Source organism: Pistacia vera, unplaced genomic scaffold (assembly GCF_008641045.1).
Source record: "Pistacia vera cultivar Batoury unplaced genomic scaffold, PisVer_v2 Contig250, whole genome shotgun sequence".
Lineage (NCBI taxonomy): Eukaryota > Viridiplantae > Streptophyta > Magnoliopsida > Sapindales > Anacardiaceae > Pistacia > Pistacia vera.
The window spans coordinates 1,257,983-1,279,883 of NW_022196058.1; the positions used below are offsets into that span (position 1 = coordinate 1,257,983).

Consider the following 21,901-nt stretch of genomic DNA (forward strand, 5'->3'; position numbering starts at 1 on the left):
ATGGCATGACGACATTGTGCAATCACGAAATTGCGCGATTTGAGCCCGGCGTAATAAAACTTCACCGCTAGATGAAAGCGTCATGATTTCGCAAAATTGCGCGATTTGAGCCACGGCGTAATAAAACTACGCTGTGCCGTGATAGCGCGTCAGATCATAAATTGCATGGTCTTCACCATGGCGTAATAAAACTACGTCATGGCATGAAGGCATCGTTAGAGTGCGAGTTGCTAGTTTTGCGCCTCGATGTAATAAAACTTCGCTGGAGCACATATTCATTTCCTTCACCTCGCCGCGGCATAATAAAACTATGTCGCAATGTGAATGCTGTTGTATGTCTTATTTCATGTTGTAACACGATGGGACTTAAGTGCAGCATTTTAAAAGTGCTGGACCAATAATAACTCTGCAAATTCAAGTGGGTAATTTTGTAACTCCACCAACCCAATTCAAAATTGATTGTTTTGAATGTATACAATAATTCTTGTTTGAAAAGTTGCATGGTGCCCTATACATGAGCCTTAGACCTATGGTGAATGTTTTAATTTAATTTTGGGTATGTATGGTTGTAAATTATTTTTAAATAGGACTTGCGTGCTCTACCTTTCTCCTCCTTTCTCAATGTAAATTCTCTTCTCATCTCATTCCCCTTGAATGTAACTCAAGGTTTCTAAATTTATTGATGTAAAATTAGGATAGTTTTAATTTCATTTTAAATTTATTGTGATGTAATTTGTAATGTACTTGAAGATGGAGCAAGGACAAAGCGATCATACTTGAAGAGTCAAGATATTATTACAGGATCCTTAGGTGACCTACCGATTCCTCTAGGCTCGAGGAAATCGGTTTTAGTTAGGTCATGTACCACCATGTTTCCTTAAATGCTTAGTATGCATGCTAAGGGTGTATGTTATGACTATCACTATAACATACTAATAAAGATAAAATTGATGAGACATAAAATAAAAACCCTGAAATAAAGTATATTAAGTCAATTGTATGCCTTCCATCACCATGGGTTTAATCAAACCACTGTTCATCAAAACCTTGTTTACTAAAGCGAAGGGTACACTTCTACCAGTGGGAGGTTAAATATCATTGGAATTTTCCTTAATGGTGATGGGTCAACTTAAATGATATGTTTTGCTTGTTCGTCAAAGCGATGTTGATAAGCATATCATAGGCCTGTAGTGTCCACTCTACTGATACTGAGAATCACACTTGAGGATGATGGCTTCAGTCATTGTATTGTGTGATTGGTTTGTTGGCTTACTTCACATTTGATGTTGGTAGTTGAAGCTTCAACTAGTGTGAATTAAGTTTGTTGGCCTACCTAATCAACTCATTTTGGCTTGTTTGCCAAAGCGAAGGTTTGAAATAGGCTAGATGGGATCTCAATCCACTAGGAAAGCCAGCGGGCTTTCCCGAGTTAATAGTGAGGGCTATTAGCTTGAGAAAAATAGTGGGAGCAATTATTTATTTTAGATCTGATTAAATAATAACAATAAACTACATGTTGGATGGATCCAATTTCTCGGACTGGTATCAAAATTTTCGGATTGTACTAAAATCTAAAAAGAAATTGTATATCCTTGATAAGCCTTATCTGGCTGAGCTTAAACCTGATGCCACTCAGGAAACTAAGGATACTTATCAAAAGTTCCTTGATGATGCTGATTATGCTCAGTGCATTATATTAGCATCGATGACACCTAAGCTGCAAAAGTAGCATGAGAATATGGATGCAAATGTCATAGTTCTGCACCGCAAGGAGCTTTTTCAAAGCAACGCTCATCATGAGAGGTATGAGGTGTCAAAGGCACTGTTTAGGATCCGAATGACTGAGGGAGCCCAAGTTGGTCCTCATGTGCTCAAGATGATTGGGTACATAGAGAGGCTTGAGACTTTGGGGTTTGGTGTGGATGCAGACTTACAAGTGGATTTAATTTTTCAGTCACTACCTGACTCTTATTCACCGTTCATATTGAACTTCAATATGAACACGATGGTGAAGTCCTTGTTAGAGCTTCTAAACATGCTTTGCAGCCAGTAAAGGAAAGTGTAAGGGCAAGGGAAAGGCCAAGGCTAATCCAAAGCCCAAAGGACAGAATGCTCTCAAGCCTAAGGGTGGCGTTGGGAAAGGTGGGAAGATAGTCTATTTCTATTGTGGCAAACCTGGCCACTGGAGGAAGCACTGCAAGGCTTTTCTAGCGAAGAAGAAAAAGTCAGACACTTTGACTTAAGGTATGTACATGATTGAGATTAACTTCTCTCCTTCAACATCTTGGGTTATTGACACAAGATATAGTACTCATATTTGTATTGATGTATAGGGACTAAGGTAGAGTAGATTGCTCGCCAAGGGAGAAGTGGACCTATGATTTGGAAATGGAGCACATGTAGTTGTATTAGCTGTAAGGACTTATTGTTTGACTTTGCCTACGGGCTTATTGTTGAAACTTAACGATTGTTATTTCATACCTTCAATTTCTAGAGACATTATTTCAGTATCTGCTTTGGAGAATATAGGATATCATTTTGAAATTTCTAATGGATTATTGTCCTTTAGTTTGAATGGTATTCTATTTGGAATTGCAAGGTTATATAACAGATTGTATGTTCTAGACTTAAACAATAAGGATATTCTCAATGTTGAAACTAAGAAAGCTAAACATAGCAATCAAACCCAAACATACCTCTAGCATTGTAGATTAGGTCATGTTAATCAGACCCGCACTGCAAAACTTCAAAGGGATAGAGTTTTGGACCCTTTTGACTTCCGATCATTTGAGATATACGAGTCATGCCTTTTAGGCAAGATGACCAAATCGCCTTTCATAGGGCAAAGTGAAAGGGCTATTGAATTGTTAGGCATCATCCATAGTGATGTATGCAGTCCACTAACAATTAAAGCCAGAGGTGGATATTCATACTTCATCACATTTACTGATGACTTCAATAGATATGGTTATGTCTACCTTATGAGACATAAATTTGAAGCCATTGATAAATTCAAAGAATTTAGGAATGAAGTACAGAATATATTAGGCAAAAGTGTTAAAGCTCTCCGGCTAGATCGAGGAGATGAATACTTGAGCTCCAGGTTTTTTGAAAACCTGAAGGAGTGTAGGATATTATCACAACTCACTCCTCCGTATACACCCCAACATAATGGTGTGTCTGAAAGGAGGAATAAGACCTTACTTGATATGGTTAGGTCTATGATGAGTTTTAGTGATCAGCCAATATCATTCTAGGGTTATGCCTTAGAGACTGCGACTCACGTACTTAATCGTGTGCCGTCAAACTCTATAGATAAGACTTCATAAGAACTATGGAGTGAGTGAAAGTCTAACTTGTCTTATCTAAGGATTTGGGGTTGTAAAGCTTATGTCCAGAAATTGACTTCGAACAAGCTGGGCCCGAAATCTAACAAATGTATATTTGTGGGTATCCTAAAGAGACCAAAGGATACGATTTCTACCATCCAGAAGAGCGCAAAATTTATGTCGCTCGTACTGGTGTCTTCTTAGAGAAAGAACTTTTTCTAAGAGGTACTAGTGGGAGAAAAGTAGAACTCAATAAAGTTCTAGAACCACAAGATGCATTAAACGAAAGACGGGAGGATATGCCACAAGAAGTGGTTGAATATTGTGAAGAGGTTACTCCACTATCTATGGATCAAAGTGAACCACCTCAAGTAGCGTAGAGCAATGTAAGTCTGGAAGAGTACGTCATAAGCCCAAGAGATATGGTTTTCTCGTGACTTAGCATGGTGACGTACTAGTCTACCAAGACAATGAACCCAAAACCTATAAAGACACTATATCAGATCCAGATTCGGTTAAATGGCTTGAAGCCATGAAATCTAAGATGGACTCCATGTTCTAGAACCAGGAATGGTCTCTAGTGGATCCACCTAAAAGGGTAAAACCCATAGGGCATAAATGGGTCTTCAAGAAGAAGACTAACATGGATGGCAATATGCATACCTATAAGTAGGGGTGTTCAAAAGAACCGGTTGGAACCGAAACCAGCGGGTACCCTGGGTTTGGTTCCGGTTCCGGTTCCTACCCAGAACCGGTCGTCAATGGGTAGGTTCCGGTTCCAAATTTTTGGAATCGTTACTGTGTGGTTTCGGTTTCGGTTCCTATAGTTAGGAACCGGAACCAGGAACCAGGAACCGAGACTAATATAAAATAAAATTAAAGATTAGGGGGGTTAATAAAAACTTTTGTAGAAAAAGTAATGTGAATACATTTATATTTATATTTCATAACATTTAAAGTAAGTTGGTTTGACTTTTGAGAATCTACCTTTACAAAGTAATGGAGTTTGTAATTTTGAATTTATAATTTGTAATTTTATTTTTGTTAACAAGTGCCAAATGTGGGGGTATTTGTAAGTTTTTAAGGGTTTTTTTACGATTTTAAAAACTTTTGGGAGGTCATGTAATTTTACAGGGTACCCAGAACCGGAACCGTTGTTACAGGTTCTGGTTCTGGGTACCTAGGTCGGTTCCGGTTCTGGTTCCAAATTTCAAGGAACCGTCGGTTTTGGTTCCTTCAAAAAGTGCAGGGTACCCGGAACCGAACACCCCTACCTATAAGGCATGACTGGTTGCCAAAGGTTTCAAACAAATTAATGGTATTGACTGTGAAGAAACTTTTTCGTCGGTTGCCATGATTAAATCCATAAGGATTATGCTTGTGATTGTTGCATATCACAACTATGAAATTTGGCAGATAGATGTCAAAACAGCTTTCCTGAATGAAAACCTTGAAAAGGATGTGTATATGACACAACCCAATGGTTTCATTCTTGATGGACAAGCTGATAAAATATGCAAGTTGCAGAAGTCTATTTATGGACTCAAGCAAGCTTCAAGGAGCTAGAACATCCATTTTGATGAAGCCGTAAAAGAATTTGGTTTCATTAAGAACGAAAATAAGCCCTGTGTTTACAAGAAAGTTAGTGGGAGCGCAATAGCTTTCTTGGTGTTGTATGTTAATGACATTCTTCTCATTGGGAATGATATACCGAACTTGCAATTGATAAAGATTTGGTTATCCAGGTGCTTTTCCTTTAAAGGAGCTGGAACATCCATTTGATGAAGCCGTAAAAGAATTCGATTTCATTAAGAATGAAGATAAGCCCTGTGTTTACAAGAAAGTAAGTGGAAGAACAGTGACATTCTTCTCATCGAGAATGATATACCGAACTTGCAATTGATAAAGATTTGGTTATCCAAGTGCTTCTCCATGAAGGACTTAAGAGAAATAGCCTACATCCTCAGAATAAAGATCTACCGTGATAGATCACGTAGGTTGCTTGGCCTAAATCAGAGTTCATATATTGACAAGGTACTGAAGAGATTCAATATGGAAGAATGCAAGAAGTGATTTCTTTCGATGTCACGTGGTGTATATCTCTCTAAGGATATGTATCCTAAAACACACGATGAGAGAGATATAATGAAAAGGATCCCATATACGTCAGCAATTGGATCCATCATGTATGCCATGTTATGTACTCGAATTGACATCTCATGTGCATTATGTACTTGTAGATATCAATCGGATCCAGGTGAGCGCCACTGGATAGATGTCAAGAACATCCTTAAGTATCTGAAAATGACTAAGGATATGTTCTTGATTTGTGGAGGGGAAGATGAGCTCACCGTAAGAGGATACAGTGATGCTAGTTTCCAAACAGATAAAGATGATTATCGCTCGCAATCTGAGTTTGTATTTTGTGGAAGAGCTCTAAGCAAAGCATTGTAGCGGATTCTACAACAAAAGCCGAGTACATTGCATTATCCGATACAGCCAAAAAGGCGATTTGGATCAAGAAGTTTGTCACTAAACTTGGTGTGGTCTCCACTATTGTTGATCCAATAGATGTCTATTGTGATAACAATGGAGCGATAACTTAAGTGAAGGAGCCATGGTCTCACTAGTGATCTAAACACATACTTAGGTATTTTCATCTCATCATAGAAATGGTTGAGAGGAAAGGCATCCAGATCAGCAAAGTGCATACTGATGACAATCTCACCGTTACACTAACGAAGCCTCTGTCGTAGCAGAAGCATGAAAAGCACTTAAGGTCATTTGGTATTAAATACTTGAATGATTGGCTATAGTGCAAGTGGGAGATTGTTAAAGTAAGTGCCCTAGAGTCAATCAATTATTGTAGATTTGACTCTTTGTAATAATATTTATTTATCAATAAAAGACGTTTTCTACTATATCGTGTAAATCATAATTATATGTATTGATATATGTCCTTAGAATGGTAAAACCGTGACGATGGTATTAAGTGTTTTAAATCTTGAAAGTGAGAACCCTATGATCACATATGGTGGCCCTTCTAGAAATGTCTGTAGCCCTAATATTATTCTGACCAAAGACACAGATAATACAGTAAGACTATCATAGTGTTGAACAACCCTATCGAAAGACAATGACTAATCTCACTTGTCAAGGTTGTTTGGTGACAATCTGGAGCACCACATGGGTGCTTGATGTAAGCAAGTTCACTGGACAGACCCACTACAGGATTCCATATGGATGGTAACCCTAGTGTCTATAGAATAAATCCTCTAACGAATGGTGGTGCATGTGATCCTTAGACTTGAGATCATCAGAGTGCCTTGTGCACCAATTGATGTAATTTGACACTAGCCCAACGTAGTTCTATTCAGGACTATCAAAATTGTGGTAATTGGCTACATCGAGAAGTGTATCAAGACTATGGTAGATCGACAAAGGATTCATCATTCAGGTACAGTAGAAGTTATCTCACTGCACAATTCAGTAAATGGAAATGACACTAAATCTGTGGCCACAATGGGATTGAATTGTTGCTCAATCCAATTTATTATCCCAGTCATTAGTCTAGTAACTGAATACAAAGATATCAAGGATATCTAAGGTTGACATTGTTTATGGACCAAGGCCTTGATGAGATAACGAATGATGAAAAGATTTGATTGCACAGTAACCATATCGTTGATAGGTAGCTATTTCGCTGAATCTAAATCTATCGGGTGGCCATGATGTCTTCATGGGGGGGTCAATCTTGGTCTGTATATAGTGAGACAATTGATTGGTGTCGATCATAATACTACTCACTACCGATATGATAAAGAGCTTACGGGTCACATACTTAGAAAATAATTTAAGGATCAAAATGTGAAAGTGGTATTTTTGTCTTTTAAGATGAAAGAGAATTTTGTTAATTTCACAGTGCAATTAAATTTGCTAAAGTTGTTACCTGTATTCAATTTTAGTATTGAAATTAAAATTAGTCAGATTATATTTAAATATATGTGCGCATATATTTAAATATATGTGTGCATATATTTAAATAGATTATTATTATTATTTAATGTTAATATTTTTTAATATATTAATTGATTTTAATAATAATAATAATTAATTAATTAAAAATACCAATATGGCTTGTTTGGTTGCAAGGATGGATTATTATGAGAATCCATGAGTATTCCCAATAAGATTAGGGTTTTAATTAGTCGCACTATACAAGCACAACTTAAATTAAAACGTAATGAATTAATTCATTGAATTGAAAACCCTAGCCACCCTAAATATACCCTACAGGTTTTTCATCAAGTTTGGTGAAGAAAAATTTCAACTTTTGATTCTTGAAGCCATCAAATAGATCTAGCAAATCTTCTTTTGATTCTTTAGATTATATTCCTGTGGATCAATGTTCGTACGATTCCATTCTCGAATCGATAGTGAAATCAAAACCTTGAAGGAGCCTCCAAACATATGTATTATTTTTGGAATCCTTGTATGTATTTGTATTAATCACATGTAAAACATATATTCATCAAACCCTGATCATGGGTTTCAGAGTAATCGATGAGCAAAATTTTTTGTTTTTCCACTACCATATATCATCGATTTACTAATAGGCTTTTCTAGCGTGCCCCCTCCAATGCTTAAGTTAGATACAGAATCCAAAAAAATGTAGCAAAACGGTGAGAAAAATTGATAGAATTCGTGATTCTTTAGAACTAAGTCTTACCCTTAGCCGACCCCCCTTGGGGGGATTTATATATCCTTTTTCCCATGAATGTGTTGAGGATTTTAAAGGCTACATTTTGCCATGATTTTGTTGGCATGGTGGCGCCTAGGATGGCGGCTAGTATCCATGTTTTGGCTACATTTTGATATTGTGGAGAAGTTGATCTCCTAAGAAATAGAAAGCGGAAGTTATCATGGAGATGAGAACAAGCAGATCATGGGTAGCTGAAGATATTATCTCCTTGTGTGCCACGTGTCCTGTTACTTTCTCCACTAAATTGATAGTTTTTGGGCCGATCTTGGGCCTCTTTCCCTTGGGGCAGACTTCTCAAGCTTAGGCCACAAGGGGCCCAAAACCCTAATCATTATTTCATCAAGATTAGGATTAGTTCTATCGTTGATGTTTTAATTATTTATCATTTTAGTTTTATCTTTACTTAGGATTTATCTTTTATTTATTTAGATTATTTTTATCATTTTTTGATTTTATCATTATCGTAGTATTTTAGCTTCATATTGTCTATCTAAGAATTGCTATAAAAACTTTTCATTTGAAAATCATCGATGAATAAAAACCTCTTCTTGTTTTTCCTATGTGAAATTATTTACTCATGGATTTAAGTGTGTAAATGTTTAATCACTGTCCCTAGGATCATATCTAGCCTATTTCTTTATTTTCTCATTTTGTCAATTGATAATTGAGTCTGTCTTAATAACAAGATGAGTGAATCAATTTTGCTTGCACTAACCCATTGCGTTAAATGGTAGATGCTACTGGCTTCGATTTGACCGCGTGGCCAAATCCAAGCCACGCCAAGTTGCTTTGGCCTTAATCTAGACAAGCAGGGACCGATGAAGGCCACGTCAACCTTAATCTAGCCAAAGCAAGCCAAAGAAGGCTTGATCTAGCCCAATGTGGTCAGATCAGAGCCACTCCAAGCACGACAACCTGGTGTGGCATCGATCTGGCCATTGTCGAGCCAAATCGAGGCCAACAATTGCAATGCCGATGCTAGCTTCTTTTTTAAGTTTCCTTTTTAAATTATTTTTGTTTTTTCATTCTTATTTTATTTTCTTCTAATTTTTAATTTTTTTTAAATTGTTATTCGATTTCCCTAAAAAAACAAAAGAACAAATCCTTTTTAGTTTTTTTGAATTTTTTTAATTTAAGAAAAAAATTGTTAAACAATAGAAAAGAGATTCAAGGGCATTTAAATTTTTTTTTAAATTTTCTAATGTTTTAAAACCTAACCCGACTAAATCAATTCAACCAAAACTCAAGGCTTTCACTAAGTAGGTTACAAATTTTCTTATTCATTGAAAACCTTATAAATTAAAGCATCAATCTGTGAACAATTAAAGATTAAAATGTTAGACATTTTAAAAAAGAAAGGCCAATGAATGGAATAATGATGACAAAAATGATTTCCAATAAGTGAATCGACCTAAAATCACAAAACTATGTCATCAAAAAAAGTCTGTTGGTGCCGACAATTGGGAACACGAACAAAGGAATGGTAAGATAGGTTTTAATCAGAAAGTTGAGAGGAGTGTTTTCGTAATAATGATAAGTATTGTTATAGCCAAAAACAAGTCATATTGGCCAACGCCAACAACAGTGTTTAGAGTGTTTTTACAAGATTTTAAACCTATAAAACTCATATGTAATTAAGAGTATTTTTTGTTAAATTTCAAACCTTTGAACACTAGTTTGACCCGCTAATCAAACCGATTAAACTAATCAATCTCAGACCTGGCCACTTTACCAAGTTTCACCTCGAGTTGGTTTTTAAAATACTGCAATTTTCATTGAAATTAATAACAAATCATTGTTAAAAATCCTTTAATTGAATGATTTGTAACTTTTGTCCTCCTAATGTAAAAGCTTGAAAAATATACCCTAATTATTAATATCCCTTTCATCGATCATAAACACACAAAAAAGCATTGTACATTTCACAACTTTATAAAGACGAGCAATGCTAGTTTTACAAAGACACATACAAAAAGGTCATACAAAGACAATCTCCACCCTTGATTTTCATGATCTCTCTCTCTATCTTTCTCTTTTTCTGTTTTTTCTTTGTTTTTTTCTTGTAGATGATGTCACTTTGTAACCCTCTTTGTATGGGTCTTTGTAAGGATAGCATTTTTCTAAAAACAAATATCATATTTTTGAAGAACAAAATGAGTAGCAAATGGTAGAATTCTTGAAGACTATGCATAAGGAAACATATTTACAAACACATTAAAGAGATTTTTCATGGTAGCAGTATGTTACGACAATTGTGTAATAGTATTAATGCAAGCAATATAATAAATGACATCAAAATGATGTCAGCCACAGCACGAAATTCTTGCTATTCATTCTTTACCAAATGCTAACACAAGTCAACTCTTTACTTCCACAATTTGTTCTACCTGCACAATTATATAAATCGGTTGAATAAATACATTTATTGCTGATGACAAAAAAATCCCACATTAGGATTACATTTCATAGAAGAATAGAGGCAAACAATGTCAAGCTCTTAAAGATTACAATCTAGTGATGATAATAAGAAGGGAAGAAAGAAGGATTAAAATGATGGCTTGGTCTTGGTCTAACAAAAAATCAAAACGATTGATATTAATCAAATGAAAAATTTAAGATCTAGTTTACGGCCTAATAGCATATCAAGTGAAAGACAGTCTAAAAACGATGATCACATGCTCTTACATTGCCCATTTCCTTGCATCTTTGGATTGTTCAGGGCTTTCAATCTCAACCAGGTGCTTTAAGGGGAATAAGAAATCAGAAGTTGTGAGACTTGATGTTTGACAGTGTAGTTGGTCATTTGAATCAAAAGAAACAAGAGAATTTTGAAGTTTAAAGAGGGGCTATTCCCTCTCTTAAAAGACAAACTTAGAGTTTGGGTTCCCTATAAGCTTCTAGTTCTTCAAAATTTGGTGACTTCCTTTTTCTTCATTAATAGAGCTGAGAAATAACAGTCGATCAAATTTTCTTTCCTAAAAGGTTTTTTGAGAGGCATCGAGCTTGTGTAGTTAGATCCCAAGATTGTTAAATAGACCTATAAAGATTTTTTTCATCTATTGACAGATTTTCTATTAATAAAGTTCACTGATATATATCCAGAAAAGATAAAAGAATTTCAAAAGCTCTATGTAATCAGTGCAACATGAAAAAAAGAAGATAAAAACTACCGGGCATTGGTATATAAAAAGTTAATAGCAACACTGCAAGGTGTTCTAAAGGCATATAAATATTACAAAGCAAAAACCAAATTAGTAACTTTAAAAATCAACGTTACAAGTATTCTATGCTAATTTCACCACTGATTGGCAAATTCTTAAATTTTTTACCAAAATTCAACCAATCCAGTCACTGAATAATCCGTAAGAATCCCTTTCAATCACTTTGAAGAAACACATTCATTATGAATAGTCACTGATTGCAAAGACGACATTGCATTTGATATGCATGCAATCTTCTAACAGAAAAAGGTGAATCATAGTCTATTAAATCTGATTCTAGGACGAGTAAATTCACAGAAGCACATAAAAAGAGTCAGAGAGACAGCAAAATGAGAAAATCATACCTCTGTTTTGACCTGGTATTTCTTCTATTTGATGCAGAAATGTTGTGATTTATATCCTTGATGTTGGTTTTCTTAACTTTTGACTTGGATGCCCCTATAAATGATTGCACCTTATAGTTATAGCATACAAATATAAAGAAATAAATAAAACCTAGAAGTAGTGATATTCAAGCTCAAAATACCTTTCATGTCAATTTTTGAGGACTGAACTTCAACATCATCTGTTTCAGACTCTACCAACTCACTAGAGATACCAGAATGTTCTTTTAAGTCAGCAGATTGTAAATTTGATTCAGTATCCAAAGATTGGGTCATCCCTTCCATAGATGGATCCAATACTTCACCATCTGGATAAATGACAAGATACAAAAAGTTAGATGCTGTAAATCCACAAGTTATAACATTACAAGAGAAAAGCAATTTTTTATGTAAATCATATTTACAAACAAACCAAATCATTGTTTCCAATGCATGATGTAGCAATTTATTTGATGGAGAAGTAAAATCAATCATAAAATTCTGAAACCTTCATAAAATCCATGATTCGGTTATGTTTTCAGAATTACCAAGTTCTCCAGAACTATGAATATACAACAAAGGGAATAACAAATTTCCATATTTCCACAAGAGAAGATATGTAAGATCTCTTTTTCTACAAAAGAGGCCGCAGTTTTCTGATATACTTAAAATAAGAATCTACATTACTCGGGTACTTTTCTCATGATTTTATACTGAGTGATGTGCAATTGTTCCATTATGTAATCTCTGATAAAAGAAACCACAGTCTAGCTATTCCAATAAGTTCTCAAACAGTAATAGAAAATTTGCCTTTTTTACTTCAAACCTTCTAAAGAAAACCAAAAAAAATCAACAATGGAGTGGACAGTAGTAGGAAATTGAGTAAAACAATAGCTTAAATTTAGTTCATCTACCTTCAGAAATAACAGATTTTGTGCTCTCTCCTCTAGAATTGCAGTCCTCCACAAATTTTTCCATCGTACCAACCTTCTGCTTATGAATTTGAGCATTTCTTGTCGCCAATTCTTGCTCCCTCTTTTCAATGTGAAATTTATTAAGCTTTTCCTCAAACTCCTCGATGCACACTTTGAGTTCTGGTTTTACAAATTTCTTACCCTGTTTGAAACCAACATACAGAACAAGCATGTCTTTAGACTTTAAGTGGTAACAGAGTGGTTGTACAAGAAATAGGGAAAATGTGATACCTTGTTAATTATACTTCTAAAATGCTCCATGATGGAATCCTCAGACAGAGCATGCTCATACATCTTGAATGCCTCCATAAGCTTTTTCATTCCCTTTTCAGTAAATGCAAGCTGAGAAAGACAATAGGAAATATATTCCCATTGTCTGATATCTGTAGCAAAGATAACTCTCAATAGCTTATAAGAACTAAATACATATTACCCTTGTCTAATATCTGAATATTGCAATTAGTTTGGATCGAACTTGCCCCCAGAATAAGGGAAATCTTGACACAACAAATAATTCATGCTTTAATGTCTTAATTTATGAAACAAAGTCATAAATTCCAAACTAACATTATAAGAAGAGTATAGCTTAGCAAACAACCAATTAAAGAAAATAATTAAAAGGGAAAGGAGAACACACACCTGTCACCCCACTAAACCTATTGCAAAGCTTCTCAACAAGAGCTTCCATTTGTTTGTCCTGGAAATGAATGCAAAGGATGTTATTTTGAATAAATTATTATCACTTCAACTCGGCTAAGCAATCTATACCTTCTTGATGGAACCAATCAAGAGCTGCATGATGTTGCAAAAAGATTCCCACTTTAAATTCTGGTTAGATAATTTGCCAAGTATATCAGGAAGTAAATTATATATAGGATTGCTTCCTGCAGCATCATTGAAAAAGAGTTGTTCATTTTTTTGAGAAAAGGAAGAATAAAGTGTCTTATTTGCATCATTACTAGTCAGTTATCACAATTAACCTTTCTTAGACAGCTCATGGAAAAATAGTTTAGCCAGGTTTGAAATCCTCTCATCATCATCTTCTACTCGTATAGCCATCTCATTTATGTACCCTTTCACCTGATCAAGCAATAACCAACATAAGACCGAACATATTTTAAAATAAGAAAGGAAACATGCAACAGACAGCTAGTCTTCAGGACCTTCATCATGTCATTTAATATGAGATGCGAAAGCACCAGAACAGCATTCTTCCTGACAGAAACAGATGGATCTTGTAGGCGGGAATACATGTTCTCAGTCCAAGGTTCTAACAGATTAGGAAAACGGACAGCCAAATCTCCAAGAGCAATGGTGCAATTGGAACGAACAATTTCTGAGGGTGCATTCTCCACAACCGTGAACAGAAGTTGAAGATTTGCTTCACTGGTGATATTCAATAAAGTTCAAACAATAAGTTTTACTTGTCTATGATGGAGAGATAATTAGTGGAGATAGAGAGAGAAAGGATGAGAGTAACTATTATCTCACCAATAGTTGGCATCAATAATCATAAATCGACATAGAGCAAGGACTGCAGATGCCTGTAGCTCAGGGTACTGAAAAAATACAGAATTCATAAACAAACTATGCAAGGTTTGAACAATAATCAGGCAAATATAGAAAGTTCTATGAAAACAGAAAAATGCGTCTCATTCTATAAAATCAGTTGTACGCTATAATTCACAATTACATCAATACTCCAATTAGCTGCAGCAAACTGACATAGATAACCAAGAAACATTTCTAAACAATTGCAAACAATTGTAAAGAAAATCATAATTTTTACGACTAAATTGAAAGAAATTTATTAAACTTCACATTAGTAAGCATAATCTATAACGTATCATTTTTATTTTTATTTTTACATTTGTTTGACAATATTTTCTAGTAAAAGAATAACAAATTCAACATGACAGCTATTTTTGAGAATAATTTCAATTTAAATTAGTGTTCTTCATCTGTACCAATGACCCCTGAAACCTTGTTCTCTGAGCAATTAGAATTTTAGGCAAGGACTGAAAATTCCTCCCAATGTCACTCCTAAATTATTAACAATCATTAGCATTGTTTTTTTTTTTTCAAATTATCTCTCTCTCTTCCTTTAAATTTATGAAGGTGTCCTTAGATATTATAACTAATTGGGGTATAATTAAAAATAAAAGGGCTTAAAAAGTTGGTTTGGGAACTTCATACCACTAAATTCAAATGTTGTAATATTATAGAAACAAAATAAACCAACTCCAATACCATCTGGCATACCAGATACTTGGTGGTTGACAAATGACAAAATAGACTAACCAATCTATAAAAGAGGAAGGCAAAAAACAAAAATATGAAATCAGGCACCAACCTTATGCATCAGAGGAAAATTTCTACAAAGCTTTGATAGGAAAGGTCCACATTGTCCAATCAAATTCTTATCACTAGAACCACCAGAAACAATTTCTTTTTCTGCTCTTTCAGTAAGTGTATCAAGTATTGCGTCTTCAGAGGCAGCAAGACCTAGTTCAGCATTGATACTACTGTCCTGCTAGGCAATATCAGAGGAAAACTTTTCAAAATAAAAACGAGAATCCTGTAAAGAGCAAATAACAATACCCTGTTCTTCTAATGATAAAATATCGATACGATCTTACCTTTGGTAAATTAGTGTTCATGGAGCCATTGTTATGCACATTCTGATCATCAGCCATTTTATCCTTTCTGATTTTCTGTTTCTGGATTTTCCGAGCACAACATTCGATATATACCAATTGGTTCATGGCCACATGACTTACAACAAATAAACATCTACCAAGTTTTACAACTTGAACTGTGGTTAGTATGTTAGCGTTACCATTGTCTATGCCCTTCTGCAGCTCATCTCCTCCATTAGAATGAAACACAGAGCTAATAGACTTCTTCACAAGATCAGCAGCTTTGGTTTCTGGAGTTGGATGAGTACCATAAATGGCAGTTATTGCTTTATCAGCAGCAGCAAACCATATATTATCTGGAAGCCAAAAGCCAGTAATTAAGCTTTCTAGAATACCAAACACCCTTGTGCCATTAGTAAGTAATAGTTTCTTCTTATCTTCTTCACACAATCTCTGAATAGCAATACATGCCGTCCTAGCAAGCAGAGGTTCTACTTTAGCCCAACGGCCAAACCCAATATCAATAATATCTTGTAAGTGAGAACCAAGAATCCTATTGGATGATTTTGCAGCCATACATAGGACAGATAGAGCACCACGACTTTTCTCTGCTGTGGTTCCACTAACATTAAAGCAAAAAAAATCCCATAATGCTGATATCTGTAAAGGAAAACCCTAAATAAGGAATTTCACTGTTTATATCAAGCCAAAAGTATAACTTAATGAATTTCATAATTATTGGCTTTACCGGACAATTTTCAAACTGTAGAAATAAAAGTGGCCAAAACAAACAAAAGAAGACAGATCCCATGGTCCACAGTCAACTAAATGACAATCCCACTGTCTGCCAATTGTTTTTTACAGTTCCCTCATTGTCTATCACTGAATTCGATTATTAGCAACATTTACATACTTCTTTATAATATTTTGAGCATGTCTATTGAGTTTGAAACANTAAATTTATGAAGGTGTCCTTAGATATTATAACTAATTGGGGTATAATTAAAAATAAAAGGGCTTAAAAAGTTGGTTTGGGAACTTCATACCACTAAATTCAAATGTTGTAATATTATAGAAACAAAATAAACCAACTCCAATACCATCTGGCATACCAGATACTTGGTGGTTGACAAATGACAAAATAGACTAACCAATCTATAAAAGAGGAAGGCAAAAAACAAAAATATGAAATCAGGCACCAACCTTATGCATCAGAGGAAAATTTCTACAAAGCTTTGATAGGAAAGGTCCACATTGTCCAATCAAATTCTTATCATTAGAACCACCAGAAACAATTTCTTTTTCTGCTCTTTCAGTAAGTGTATCAAGTATTGCATCTTCAGACGCAGCAAGACCTAGTTCAGCATTGATACTACTGTCCTGCTAGGCAATATCAGAGGAAAACTTTTCAAAATAAAAACGAGAATCCTGTAAAGTGCAAATAACAATACCCTGTTCTTCTAATGATACAATATCCATACAATCTTACCTTTGGTAAATTAGTGTTCATGGAGCCATTGTTATGCACATTCTGATCGTCAACCATTTTATCCTTTCTGATTTTCTGTTTCTGGATTTTCCGAGCACAACATTCGATATATACCAATTGGTTCATGGCCACATGACTTACAACAAATAAACATCTACCAAGTTTTACAACTTGAACTGTGGTTAGTATGTTGGCGTTACCATTGTCTATGCCCTTCTGCAGCTCATCTCCTCCATTAGAATGAAACACAGAGCTAATAGACTTCTTCACAAGATCAGCAGCTTTGGTTTCTGGAGTTGGATGAGTACCATAAATGGCAGTTATTGCTTTATCAGCAGCAGCAAACCATATATTATCTGGAAGCCAAAAGCCAGTAATTAAGCTTTCTAGAATACCAAACACCATAATGCCATTAGTAAGTAATAGTTTCTTCTTATCTTCTTCACACAATCTCTGAATAGCAATACATGCCGTCCTAGCAAGCAGAGGTTCTACTTTAGCCCAACGGCCAAACCCAATATCAATAATATCTTGTAAGTGAGAACCAAGAATCCTACTGGATGATTTTGCAGCCATACATAGGACAGATAGAGCACCACGACTTTTCTCTGCTGTGGTTCCACTAACATTAAAGCAAAAAAAATCCCATAATGCTGATATCTGTAAAGGAAAACCCTAAATAAGGAATTTCACTGTTTATATCAAGCCAAAAGTATAACTTAATGAATTTCATAATTATTGGCTTTACCGGACAATTTTCAAACTGTAGAAATAAAAGTGGCCAAAACAAACAAGAGACGACAGATCCCATGGTCCACAGTCAACTAAATGACAATCCCACTGTCTGCCAATTGTTTTTTACAGTTCCCTCATTGTCTATCACTGAATTCGATTATTAGCAACATTTACATACTTCTTTATAATATTTTGAGCATGTCTATTGAGTTTGAAACAACCAGTTTTCTACTATAACCCAAGAAAAAACATATAGCTCAACCTATCAAGAATTATGGATGAACTATTAAATTTTTCACACAAACATCAAGTGATCACCAGATTCACCACCATTAACAAAATAGAATCAGAAACATCAAAAGTTACATTTATAATCCAATTCACATCCTGATATGTCTATGAACCATAAACAAAATCCAATGGCCATCATATTCACTGCTATAATGTTTTAAGTATCTATTTTATCTACTAACAGCAACTATATAGGTATATAAGTTTTAGTCAGCATCCTGAGTTCACACATCAAATGAATAATGATATCAATCAAAACTCACAAGTTAATCTAGAAAAATAAAGGGAACATACCGTGCTTGTAGATATATCTCCTTTGGACACCAAAGCACCAATAATAAACTCCATGGCTGCTTGATCTCCTATATTTGAATCTATCACAAGATTCAAAAGATTTTTAGCAGTGTCTACTGGGTTTTTCCTTATATAGATAGTAATGAAGGCATTCTCCACAGCTTCATAGATAGATTTATCTTGAGAAAATACCTAAAAAAGCCAGTTCATATTATTAATGTCAGCTGCTTGTATAGAGTAGATACAAGTTCGCGATAAGCTCAAATAAAGAAAGCATCATCTTATATCGAGAACAAATTAAAAAAATTTATACTTCACAATGTTGTAGGGATTCTAGAAGAAATGGCTTACTAGTGGCAACATCTTATGGAGGCAAGCTTCTGCACCATCAATTTGGAACTGTTTGCACCTCATCAGCAAAAGAATCGTGTTCTCAACATCACTTGAAGAAGATGAAGCCATCAATTGAACAAGAGTTGGCATCGTGGCAGATACACACTTTGAAAATCTCAAGCCAGCCTCAAGTGAAGCAACCAACGCCCTGGTTTGCTCCAAGTTCCCAACATCTGGCACAGAAGTATTCTTCTCAGCAATCCCTTCTTCACTATGAGGCACACAACTATCAGCCAAACTCTCTTGCTGCTCTTTGACCACCTCCTCAGCATTTACATCATCAATTTCACCATTTCCATCGCAAGTATCATTATCAGGTGGTAAAACATCTTCAAAACCTTCTGAAGGAACATTGGACTCTAACTCACTTAGCTTCTTCTTGTACTGCTCTAAGGTTGCTTCAAATGAAACTATTCGAAGTTGTGGACCAAAAGGATTATGCTGCAACATCATGATGAGCAAATTTAATGCAGATTTTCTAACAATCGCACTCTTATCCTCCAACCTCCCAGCAGCAACTTCGGCAACCTCATTCCACAAACCAATTGAAACAGAATGCTCTTCACATAATTCAGCCCAAACCTGTAGAACCCGACTCCTAGTGTAAGCTGAAACATCTCGGCACCTTTCAAGTAAAATCTCCATCATGGCTTGCTTGGTTCTAAGACGGACAGATTTAGAACTCACTTCTCCATCAACATCCTTAAATGCCTTGGCAACCAACCTTCCCAGAACCCCAACAAGAGCATTCCTTATCTTATAAGACTCCCCACCAAAATGTAGTACTAGAAGTCCAATGTTGGTTGAAATCAACTTTGGCAGCCGATCAGCGAGCTCCACCAGAAAACGTCCAATATTTTCTGCCCCTACAGTATCCTTAACATAGGCTTTAGGGTTAGTTCTTCCAATCTCTCTGATGAGATAACTTGCCAAAGTTCCATCAGCATACTTCTTTTCAGCCCCAACAACAGCATCCACCATGTGGATGACAACAAAATCATATTTGTGAATTAGGTGCAAGATTGAAGCACAAGATTGAGCAGTGTAGTGGTATTTTGTAGCACAAGCCCCAATTATACGACACAAAGCATCTTTTGTGTCTGTATCTCTCAAAAGCGCTGCGTTCTCAAACAGAGAAAAAGTATTTCTACAAAAATCCAAATAACAAAGTTAAAAGTTTGAATTAACCCAGAGACGGGAAAAAAAAAAAAAGCCTGAATACATCACACCAATTATCTGACATACTTTACCACAAAAGATAAATAGTTTTCATCTGGGTCTGACGAACCAAAAAGCAACGCAAGGTTGATATCTAGCGAATTGGCAATCGAATTAAGCATTCTACCCCTCTGTGACTCCCAATTCCATGAGTTTACCATTTGTTTCTTCCTTGCAGTAGTTGTAACCTGAACCAATAACCCAAAAGCTTCAATTTCAGTAAAGAGAAAGAGTGTCAAAAACCCTGGTAAAGAAATTAGCAATTATAAGTACCTTCGAATTGTTGTTGGAAGAAACATTCGACTCTTCCGTCAAAATGATACTAAATAGGAAGAAAGTGTATATTTTAAAAGCATTACGATGTGAAGTAAGGCGTTCTAGCACTGGTGATTCATCATCCTCACCCAGAGAGACACGAGATAGTGAATCTATATTTGGGAGGAGGACACTGAGATTGGACCGAAGACTCTCCACAAGATTGGTTTTAGAAGACTGGCTGAGACTAATAAAACCCCCAACCAAAGAATAAACCCGATCAAACACATTTTGCTCCTCAATACAGAAGAGCTCTTTATCAGATAGATCAAATGATACACCTGCTAAATGATTTAAATTGTAAGATTTTGAATAATAAGTGGATTAACAAGTAATTCTACAATTTCTTTCTAGGGTTTTCGAAATTGAGAGGGGAGAGAAGTGACCTTTGACGAATTCTTCGAGTTCAGAAGGGCGCATCGAGGAGATGTCGAAAGGGTTCTGAACGGAGAGACGATTGTCATCTTGTTCTTCTTCGGCTTCTAGGACTCGGAAGTTTTGTGGAAAAACGAAGTGCCGAGGCAAAGCCATTTTCTTTGTGAGAAAAAAAACTTCGAGGTGTGGTTTCTGTTTACACACTTTACCCTTCTGGTACAAATTCAAATTTTCAAATTTTCAGAACAAGCGGGATGGACGAATTTAGGAACTTAATTAATTAGTTGAATGCACCTCAATTATTAAAAAAAAGTGACAAATCAAATTGAACACATAAAAATTTAATTAAAAAAAAACATTATACATCAACTAAAATAAAAAACATAATAATGATTATTTAGGTTTTTTTTTATTTTTTGAGTCTAATATATATATATATATATATAAAAGTAATACAACACTTTTCATACAACATAACGTACTAAAAGATAATTAGTAAAAATTTATTTTTAATTTAAAATCAATCAATCTTCTTTTGTTACATCATGTTGTATGAAAAATATTATATATGTAATATTATGCTATATATAATGGATGAATTGGTCACTTTCGAAGTCCTCTATGTGTATACTATATTTACACTTAACTCAAACCTCTTGGAGAATTTTTAATCTCCTAGTGTGAAGCCTTCTCGGGTTCAAAAGCCCAAAAATAAAATCATGCTCCCTTGCCTAGTTCTACAAATATTTGGTTGGTATCTCACTTCATTAGAGATCCCCGTTTGGTACAAATGCTCCACTAGAGGTTCATGGAAGCATGGCTCATGATAACTTTTATACAAAATAATAATAATAATAATAATTGTTAATTATTTAATTAGAAAAATTTTGAAAAGCTTTATAGTCTAAAATTATAAAAAGAAAATAAATAAATAAAAGGCAAATATACAAGAAAAATATAAAGTTGAATTAAAAAAAAAAAAAAGTATGGGATATTTTTAAATTTCAATAGTAGTTTAAAATGCTCAAAAAGAGCTTATGAACTTATTTATAATTTGAGCTTCTTTTAGTTGACATAAAATAGTTTATTTAAAAATATTGATAACTTTTTTGGAGCAGTAGACAGTAACAAAACTAGGGAAATTACATTTAGGGAGCCAAAGTATAATAGTATATATATATATAGTATAGGTAAAATTCAAAACTTTTCTTGGACCTATGTGGTCGTCCACCCAGGCCTGGCAAATTTGTCTGACAATAAAAAGCCCAATCAGAGTTTCCAAACCAATTTCCCAGAAAAAAACAGAGGCTTGTCAACTAGGGGAAGAGCTTTGTTTAAGAGAGACTTTAGAGAGATTCCTTTTTACAGATTGTATAAATTTGACCATCTTAATTTAAGTTAAAACTTGAAGATGTCGTCCCTTTGGAAAATGGGATTTTCCGTTTAAGGTGTCTGTGACAAAACTGCAATATTCTTCTTCCATACTGTAAAATGGCAGAAAAAG

General features: G+C 35.0%; 1 protein-coding gene across 1 annotated transcript; it reads right to left on the bottom strand.

Moving 5' to 3' along the window:
* Positions 1–10,257: 10,257 nt before the first annotated feature.
* On the bottom strand, positions 10,258–20,601 carry LOC116132383 (condensin complex subunit 1). Its single transcript, XM_031418035.1, has 17 exons — positions 20,409–20,601; positions 19,981–20,303; positions 19,735–19,895; positions 18,448–19,636; positions 18,097–18,288; positions 15,288–15,947; positions 15,002–15,178; positions 14,140–14,207; positions 13,812–14,034; positions 13,629–13,728; positions 13,417–13,532; positions 13,288–13,345; positions 12,880–13,031; positions 12,589–12,790; positions 11,839–12,003; positions 11,657–11,750; positions 10,258–10,478 (listed from the first exon to the last, which is right to left on the bottom strand). The coding sequence occupies exons 1-17, from the start codon at positions 20,551–20,553 to the stop codon at positions 10,475–10,477; spliced, it is 4,029 nt and encodes a 1,342-aa protein (XP_031273895.1). The 5' UTR covers positions 20,554–20,601; the 3' UTR covers positions 10,258–10,474.
* Positions 20,602–21,901: the final 1,300 nt, after the last annotated feature.